Below are 10,189 nucleotides of genomic sequence, written 5' to 3'. Positions count from 1 at the left end.
AGACACAACCCGGCATGGCTGGGGACAGCAGGGCCACACAGGGTTCTCCTCGTCGCTGCTCCCTCCCCTGCCCTAAGGATTTTGGTTACTCCTGTTTAGTAGGAGTAAAACATTTCAGTGTTTCTAAAAGTTCGGCCACCAGACACCATTACTATCTCAACTTACTTCAGCTTACTGTACTGTGAGCGACAGGGAAGCCTGCTCAGCAATCCAGAAGCTGGTTTTGCGCTGCTTTCCCTTACAGCCTTAACCTGCACACCTCAGGGACCAAAAGGTTATGAATCTCTCTTTCAAAGACATCACAAGAGGTTTCAGAAAAATCCTACTAACTGTTTACATGGTTCATTATGAAAAGCTACCTTAAATTTCAATTAAGCAGCTAATTAATTACAATTATTTCCTATGTCACCACATGCTGTATTAAAGCAAGTCAGTGAAGAAAACAAAGATAAAAGAACACATTTTGTTGAAAAGAATTCACCTGGATTGAACTCAGTCAAAAGAAAGCAAAGCTAGTCTGCTTAGCTGATTACTCTGAAGCAGCTGAAATAGTAGTAATGAATTACGTACGCTAACCAACAACAGACACACAATAGTTTGCTTGTCAGCAATCAATTACTTCATTTCTGGTACCACACAGCTACTTTCAATTTATATTTTCAAACACAGGTGACAGGATGTGATTACATAATTATATACACACTCATTACTCTCCATCAGAGCAAACAGATTTATAGCATGATAAATGTGGATATATTTTTGATATATCTGGGTTTAAAGATGAGTCCTTTAAACATATATTTTAGTGATGGAGTTAAAAAAAATAAAAGTAACTGACTTTATTTTATATTTAACAGTACTAAGTAAATAAGAAACAGTACAGAGCAGATATAAGAAAAGTTCATTTACATCTTATTTAAATTAAAATTGCAAACATTTTAGTTTAAAATATTCACAGGCCAATATTAAAAAAAATTCTTTCTTTGTGAACTATTTTTTTCTAAATCTCAGGAGTTCCCAAAACCGCTCACGAAACTGAATGAACTGAGAGAGAGACATTTCCTTCCTTCCTTCCTTTTTCTTTGTCTTTTTTTTTTTTTAATAAAACCTGTGTTAATTCCCATTTTTGTTTTTAAGAAAGTATACTAAATAGAAAAAAAACACTCAGCCATGAGCAGTTCAAAGATACAACCACAAGTAATTTAATAAAAATCAGATTCCTTTCATTCATTTTAACTTTAAACAGTAAAGCCAGTTGGCAAAACATTACCTGGGCTCGTTTCTCCATATCCTGACAAGTACCTAGTTGCTCTTCCATGGCAGCTCTGATTTGTCTTGCTTCATATTCTAATTGCCTTCTGGTCATGTCTGTTTGCAAGGAGAACTGAAATCCAAGATGAAAAAGACATTTCAACAAACAAGGAGGAAGATGAGCTCTATGCTTTTTGAACAAAAGCAGAGCAATGTATTCCACGCTAAAACTTAGTAAAAATCAAACAAAGTCTGAATACAGGACCTTTTAAAATATAGGTAAGTTATAAACAAGTACATATAACATCAGCCAATAAGTGATTTGTAGGGAAGGCTTTTCACCTGTCTATGCATAATATACCAACATAAAAAAAAAAAAAAAATCACATTGCCACATGCACAGAACACTTACTCATTCATATCTAAAACAGCATACCATCAGAAAATTTGTTCTGTGCGCCATTAATGCAATATTGAAAAAAGACTCCAAAGATATTAATCTACCTAAATCTACCTATCTAAAATACTGGCACTTTTACTACTTACTGTTAGACATATTTGATCATACAACCCACACCAGACTTTAAGAGAAGAAACATTCTACAAAGTATGTTCTCCAAGATATCAGCAGATCTAATTTTAAACATCCTAATGTATATTTAAAACTCTCTCCTTTGAAGATTAATAGAAAAAGTAAAAGCCAGCAATAAAATCAGTTCTTAGCTGTAACCTCCTCATGCTTTACTGTAAGAGCAATTATTTCCGCTAAAAAAATTATCTTATATTCAGAAATGCACAGGTAATAATTATTCAATCATTTGGAAAATTAACAAGTCTAGCAAACCATGTTTGTTCACAGATTTGTTTAGTTAACAACATCCTTTGATGCAGCTGATTACCCTGATCTCTAGCTATGCACATCAGCTGAAATGCACAAAATATTTAGTTTTGAGTGAAGTCAGTGCTTCCTAGTACATGACACTTCAGAAGCAGAAGTTATACAAGATAAATGCCAAGTGAGTTTTAAAAGATCTACTGCATAAAGAACATCAAAAGTTATAATTCTTAGGGGAAAAAGCATGAAAATGCCCAAAGACAGGCACTTGAGGAGACAGTAACCAAAATATGAACCCAGCATCAAAAAGAATGTTCCCTCTCAGATTTAGTGATGACTTTACATATTTACACAAAGGAGATTAGATTCTAAGACCAGGTACCTAAAATGGCAGAACCCTCCCCAAGATTTGCACCCCCCCAGCAAATGTGTGTTCTATTCACCACTAAACTACACTGTTTACAGAAAACCACATAACTCGGACTGATTCTGCCTCAGGCTTTTTGAATGTCTGTACCAAGCCTAAATGTTTCCGAAAGCCATTTTAAGCATTATGGAAGGACTATACAGTGCATCAAGGAGGTTTATGAAAGTACTAAAACATTACTACAGTATATTCAACATACATCAGATAAATGCTAATTTTGCCTAACCGCACAATAATGTCAGTCCCAATTTGTTGTCTATTACTTACATTATGTAAATGTAAACCAGTTAAGGGCACATGCTGCTAAATGCATGGCATTTTTCAGCTTCAGTGTCTATTTTGTAACTTATGGTTTAAAGGAAAAAGAGTAGCAGTAAGGGAGAGGGGGGAAAAAAAGAATGCTAGAAATGTGTTAGCTGTAACTGTATTTATCTTGTAACTAGCTGTAGTCTCTTTGACTGTACCACGTAGAATGAAGAGGAAGCAGCTGTCACAGGACAACTATTATAAGTCTTGAAAATAAGAGAAATGCTAATAGCACAGTACTGAGATTGCTGTGTCCTTAAGGAGCACTACTTAAAACATGGGTGTAAACAGCTCTGACTCTAACTAGCTCTTATTTTCAAGGCTTTTTATAAGACCCGTAAAACTAAGTATTAGAAGCCTGCAAAATGAGGGGGAAGAGTCAATTTCAGTATTGATAACAAAAACAATTTGCTAGAATAAACTTCTTTATACAGGAAAAATCTCATTTAAGAAACATATTGTATGCAGATTCATTTTATATTTTATTTAAGCCTTCAATTTTTCAGTTTCAATATATTAAGAATTCTGGCTGAAAGCCACGCTCCTGAAACAACATAACAGACATACAACCACAGTATAAATTTAAGCAAAAAATAACAGAAATGCAAATATAATAATAGAGCCAAATATTATAAAACATTATTCCTACTCCTAGAATTGGCATAATCAAGTACAAATATGGTGATAAATCAGATCATGAATCTATAAAAATGTTGTGCATAGGTCCACAACTGACACAGTAAAAAACAAATATAGTGATAAAGTTTATTGGTTATATCAACAGTAAAGGATGTTTAGCTCTGATCACTTCAGCTATGTATGTCTGTGGGGAGGAAGGGGCATGGGGTGGGCAGATTGAGGCCCCCACAGTGAGGGAGGGAGTGGAGCTGGGGCAGGTGCTGCCCAGCCAGAGAGGTGAATGCGACCCCAGGGCTAAGAATGGGGCGGAGAGGGGTTGGGAAGGGGGCATGGCTTCCATCTACTACATGCACCTCCAGGGGAGGCATGTGCCCTCCCACATGTGTGCAAAGCAAGGGCAGGCTGTCCTCTGTGGGCTCAGGGCCAGAGACAGGGTCTTTCTGGGGGGGTGGGATGGGGGGGGCGGTGGCATGGTGGATTCAGCTGAGCGAGCCAGGAGGTGATGGCACTAGGAGGGGTGGCTACAGGGAATTTTAGGGTGGCTATAGCCCCCCAAGCCTCCTCTAGTGCCACCCCTGCTTAGGGCGCTCCGTTCTGCTCCCTTTCTTTTCGGAGCCCTGCGCTGGCTGTGCAAGTATCTGCACAGGATGTCTCCTCCCATAAACCTGTGTATATGCACAGTATATTGTCAACACAACTATAACCATGGATGCTTTGTACTGGATTTTGGAGATAGGCCCCTCCCCAACTCACCCTGCCCCCTCTAGGAGTTCTATGGGCCAACGATAGCACTCTATGGACTAGATCTTTGACACCCCCTGCTTTGGGGGTATATAAAAAGGTATTTTTTAAGCTCTCATAAACAGCCTGAGATTTTTTCATCAGAAAAGATGAAAGTCTAGAGAAAGAAAAAAAACCCTCTACTGCAGAAACAATGTGCAAAATATGCAGTGGACTAGGCATGCAGTTGACTGGAGTGTGTTTTTTTGGCAATCCATTATATATTTACTTTTAGTACCATTATAAAAAAGTGAAAATACACTTCCTGATACAGGCCTTAAACTTAATTATACATAATAAAAGTTAAATGTTGGTGAAGTTTCCACCCCACACCCCACTAGAAGGCACTGCAGGTGGTAAAAGCCCCTCCCCAAAAACCCCAACCAAACAAGAGGGTCTCTGGCATTTGCTCAGACTATACCTGCATCTTATTCAAGTTCCGAGTCTCTAACACTACTCTGGGTTAAAGGCTCCTACTAAAACTAAAATTTTGGCTAACACAACATAGATTTTCAAAGTTAAAGGCAATTTTCAAAAGAATAAAAATACTTCATGCAGGTAACTCTATATGTGATGTTGCCAAATCCCTTCACAGCAAGAGGGACTGAATCCCTGGATTTTTTCTTGTACTGTCTGAAAGCAGGGAGTTATTGGTACTAGTGCCATTTTATTATTTTAACAAAATGTGTGTATACATTTTGGACCACAAGAAAGACTATACTAAATTTTCTGTTGGAAAGAATTTTAGCTAGTTTATAATATACAAAAGATTTACATATGCATCACAGCACTGGGTTCATAACAGAATATGTTATTATTGTAGCTGCTTACATTTTCAGTAAGAGGGAGACTATCAATCCTCTTGGTCAGATTCTGAAGTTGAGCATAATACCAGTCCTTTTCTTTCTCTTCCTTTTCAAGCTCAGCAAGCAAGAGAGATCTGAAAAAACAAAACCAGGAAATGTCTCATCAGTACTTATGCCATTACTAGTTATAAATATAGCAGCAAATACACAGTAAACATGGCTGTATACATAGCCAGTCAAATAAACAATGTGCTTTACTGAAGAGGGAGGGCACTAAACAACTAGTTTAGAAACCTACACTCTTTTCTCTGTCATTTCAGGCAAACCACTGTAATCCCACTTTGTCTTAGTTCCACATCTGTAAAACGGAGTTAATGATACCTATTTGTCTTCATAAAAACACTTTAGAATATAAAGATAAGAAACACTATGGCTGGACATAAAGACCTCTCATTTGACCTAGGACTGACTGTGCCAGGTTTTGACTCTGATCAAAAACAGCTGTTTATACATGTAGCCCTCATCGAAGCTGCACTGCAGCTCTCCTGCCAGTGGGTGGCTAGGGACAGCAGAGAGAGAAGAAGCTACCCACAGTAAGTCTGAAGTCAGATAGAAGGCAGGGTAAATTTGCAAATTAAGGCAGGGGTGCTTAGGGGTCTGGAAATTTGATGGGGAGGGAAAAGTGGAAAGCAGTGACAATTAACGCTGCCACTGCTCCTCCACTGCTAAATTTCTAAGCCCCGTGGGCCAAATGACATGGCCCAGATTATGGGATCCCATTTGCCCACACAGGGGAGGGAGATGGAGCCCCATCAGGCACACGTGGGGATGGGGTGGCAGGGCCCAATGCTATACCCAATCCTGCATATGCAAGCAGCTTGGTCTGATCCAGAGCATGCTTGGGTAGGGGCAAACAACAGGGCTCAATTCTGTGCATGTGGAGCAGCTTGGCCCAATCAAGAGAGCATGGGGCTGGAGGGAAATGGTGGGGCCTGATCTAGAGGATGTACAGCAGCCTGACCTGACTTGGAGCACCCACAGTAGCTTGGCCCAACCCAGAATGCATGGGGATGGAATGACAAGGCCTGATCCCATGTAGGGCTGGGACCACAGGTGCAGACACCATATGGATTTGGAGGACTAAGTCATGACCCAGCATGCACCAGATCAGGCTCTGGCCCCATGTGTGCTGTATGGGGCCCATGGCATGGATCCAGCCTGCAGAACAACACTACACTAGTCACCTGGCTTGTGGACCAAAAAGTTTGGGCACTGCTGCCATAGGCTAAAAACATACTGGCCAGTTTAATCCAGGCAGGGTTTTGACTTGCATAAAACTAGCTGGAACAATTTTTTACACAAGCATCATGAATAGCAATTAACTCAAATTAGTCTCAATTGTCCCTGGACAATGTGTTAATTTGGATATTTCATGTGTACTTGGGGGATAGGGGGGGAGAACAATAGGCATATATGTCTGTAGGATCCCAAAATCAACAGCTCGGTCCTGGACAATTTGGTCACCTGTTTTTAACCTTATAAACTAAGTCAGAGATGCATAAACTTTGGTAAGCAGCAGCTTACTTCATCAGATGTTAAAATCACAAAGCCTGACAGGCTTGTCCCTGGAATTAATCTCAGTTAATTTAAATGAGCCACAATTAGCTTCCAGCTGCTACTTACTTCATTGTCCCAAGAAAACCGTTAGCACATTATCCTGCATAATTCACAGGTACTTGAAGCAGGACAATGGCAGTCTGTAGGATCCATGGACAAAAAGGGAAACACAATGGTGAAACACAATGTCTGTTTACAGCCTTTGTGAAAGCTCAGTATTGTTATTAGTTCTGTGCTAACATCAGCCTGAACTACCCTGTAAATCAATTTTCATTTTTTTCGTTGTGATGATACTTTTTTCCAATCTATAAACTACGATGACTTAAAAAAATAGGTATTGGTACAATGTCTATGCAAGTCAAACCTCCATTTCAATTAAATCCAAGTCACAGCTGTCTTTGTAATGCCTCCTTGCTTCCCCATCCCAAATGATTCACAAACACAAATGAATTAAATAAAAAGCAATTACACTCTATTTTAAATTCTGCCAAACTTTTTATAACCCATTATAAATGTATCCTTAAATTAACAGATACTGAAATCTGCTACAGCTGTGAGTAGTTTGTGTTATAAGTGGTTATAAGCGCATCAGCATAAGACATTAAAATGGGTATAACTGACCCATAAACAGTTTTTATAGAAAGTTCATTAAAGTATCAACTAATTTACTAACTCTTTACAACTATAATTTGCTGAAAAATAGAAGAGAGAGATGGAAGGGACCTTGAAAAGTCAACAAGTCCATCCTACCCCATGCCAGGATCAACTATAAATAAATCCTTCTTGACAATTGCTTAACCTGCTCTTAAAAACCTCTCTTGATAGAGATTCTACAATGTCCATAAATAACCTATTCCAGTGCTTATCTACCCTTGGATTTTGAAAGATTTCCCTAAATTCCAACCTAAATCTCCCGTTTTGCAATTTAAACTGAAATACTTCTCGCTCTATCCCCACTAGACACAGAAAACAATTTGTCGTCTTTTTTTTTTTTTTTTTTTTTTTACATAAACCTTTAAATAATCACATCCTTAATGATAATGCACGATCATATTTTTTACTGCAATTTCTGGTCTATCTATAGATGTATATATACATATGCTGCAACTTTTAAATTTTAAGACCTCAGCTCTGCAACTGGGGCAATGCAAACAGACTCCACTGCCACGAGCCAATCCTAAGCATCTATTTGTTCCTCTTAAGTCTCTTCCATGAGCACTCCCCAAACTCTACCCTTCTAAAACTGCCACACAGCCTCGTAGCATCAAAGAAAGAAAATAGTTTAATGCATTTAATAAAAATATTAGATACAGGATAATATACTAGTTTTTTGTTATAAACTTTCAGAACAGAAGTTTGAGTTTATTCTATCTTTTGTTACATCTTCCTATTTTTGTAAAGCTGCCAGTAAAATATTAAACCCAAAATTTTAGATGACGAAGTTTAAAGTGTGAAACGGATATATTATCTGCTGAACTGACAGTGCTGCAGACTGAAGTCAGCACTTCAGGCAGAAGACAGAACTTGCATAGAAATTGCTTATTGTTGCTTCCCTTCTTGTGACCTCTATCTCCCTGCCTATCATCAGTTCCTGCTCCAAGGAGAGAACAACCTTGGAGCCCCTTATTGAATCTTTGTAAAGGACATAAATAGTTGATAATAGTAAAAGCAAAGATGTAGACACCAGTTGCACTATAGACTCCCATTCACTGCTGCCCATTTCTCATCCTAACCCAGAGAGAAGCTAAATGAGTTTCCAAGCCTAAGAACACAACCTAGAACACACAAGTATTTTAAAATATATGGTTAAGAATAATTGTTTTGTCTACATTACACTGCCAAACTGTGTTTAAACCAGTAGTATGCCAGTAGTACAGAAAACAGAAAAGGGTAAGACTATACAGGTGATTCTCAACCTTTTTGGACTTGAGACACTACTCCATGACTCAATTATGTGAACTGAGTAGCACCCCATTTCAGAAACATTTAAATATTATAGTACAGATCCACCACCAGTAGACATTCACAATATGCATTAGTTTTTTTTCAATGCCACCAAAACCGTCCATTGTCCGAGCACTCAGGGACCAACCCCTTTGAGACCTGAGGATCGACAAAACCTGATTAAGGAAGGGGGAACCCATCACCATTAGAAGGAGGAGTTTGAAGACCTTCTCAATTGAGGCTCTGTTGTTGACGAGCATGTTCTCAACTCCATCCTGCAACACCCAGTCAGAGACAATCTCACAATTCTTCCAAACCCTGATAAGGTGAGGAAAGCCATCAAACAGATGAAGAATGACAAGGCATCTGGAATTGATGGAATCCCCACCAAAATCTTCAAGCAGGAGGGAAAGGAGCTCACATCACAGCTCCATGCCCTCATCTTAAGGATTTAGAAAGATGAGGAAAACCCAGATGACCTCAGGCATGCCATGACTGTGAAAATCTTCAAGAAAAGAGACAAGTCTGACTGGAAATTACAAAGAGATCACCTTTCTACCACAGGAAAGATCATTGCAAGAATCCTCCTGAACCATCTCCTTGTCGAGGAGGTCCTCCTGGAATTTCAGTGTGGGTTTAGGGCATCAAGAGGCACAACTGACATGATCTTCATAGCTCGCTAGCTGCAGGAAAAATGCCAGGAACATAAACCTCTCTACATGGCCTTCTTGGACCTCATGAAAGCCTTTGACTCTGTGAACTGAGAAGCACTGTGGAAGATCCTTCCGAAGTAGGGATACCAGCCTCAGACAGCAAATCAAGGGTGATGGGATCTAGATCATATTATTTAACCATAAATGCAAGTGCTCTGACATTGCTTTGTATCACGTGGATACTTATGTGGAAATGAAAACAACATCTACTATGGAAAATAGCACATTTTAAAGTAACTAATACAGTAAGGAAACCAGTAAGATTCTAGTTATTTTAGATCCTGTCTGATAATCTTATTTAAGTATAGGGTATCTGCAACTGACAAGCCTGGGGCACTTAAGGGAGCCCACCCTTGCCCCAGCCCTGGTACAATCTGTGGGCAAGGCAAGAGCCCCCAAGGGGACACTTGCCTGCCTGTACACAAATGCCAGGAACTTGGGGAACAAGCAGGAGGAGCTCGTCCTCCTGTTCAATGCAAATAATTATGATGTCACTGGGTTAATGGAGACCTGGTGGGACTCCACCCATGACTGGACCATGGGTATAGATGGCTATACCCTGTACAGGAAGGATCGTGTAGATAAAAGAGGCAGGGGTGTAGCTCTCTATGTTAAGGAAAGCTACATGTCCCTGCAAGCTGATATTGGCAACCAGGGTGGATGGCTAGAGACCCTCTGGGTTAAAATTCTTGGGGAACATGGTACAGGGGACACAACAGTGGGAGTCTACTACAGACCTCCCACCCCAAAGTCCTGAGCTTGACCAGGAGTTCACCCAGGAGCTGGCTGAGGCCGCATGCTCCAGGACCATGGTTGTCATGGGTGATTTCAATTACCCGGACATCTCGTGGGAGGATCACTCAGCAAAATC

General features: G+C 39.6%; 1 protein-coding gene across 4 annotated transcripts in view; it reads right to left on the bottom strand.

The window, feature by feature from the left end:
* The window catches only part of APC (APC, WNT signaling pathway regulator), a 223,955-nt gene that overhangs the window by 54,288 nt on the left and 159,478 nt on the right, over window positions 1–10,189 (bottom strand). For all 4 annotated transcript variants that reach the window (XM_019517263.1, XM_019517265.1, XM_019517264.1 and 1 more), the window contains 2 exons: window positions 5,070–5,178; window positions 1,271–1,384 (listed from right to left, as the gene is read on the bottom strand). In XM_019517263.1, coding sequence (XP_019372808.1) covers window positions 1,271–1,384; window positions 5,070–5,178 — 223 coding nt within the window. The remainder of the gene's footprint in view (window positions 1–1,270; window positions 1,385–5,069; window positions 5,179–10,189) is intronic.

Source organism: Gavialis gangeticus, unplaced genomic scaffold (assembly GCF_001723915.1).
Source record: "Gavialis gangeticus isolate Ggan-Ray unplaced genomic scaffold, GavGan_comp1, whole genome shotgun sequence".
Classification (NCBI taxonomy): Eukaryota; Metazoa; Chordata; order Crocodylia; family Gavialidae; genus Gavialis; species Gavialis gangeticus.
Note: the sequence above shows the minus strand (reverse complement) of the source record. Positions and strands in the feature narration are given on the sequence as shown.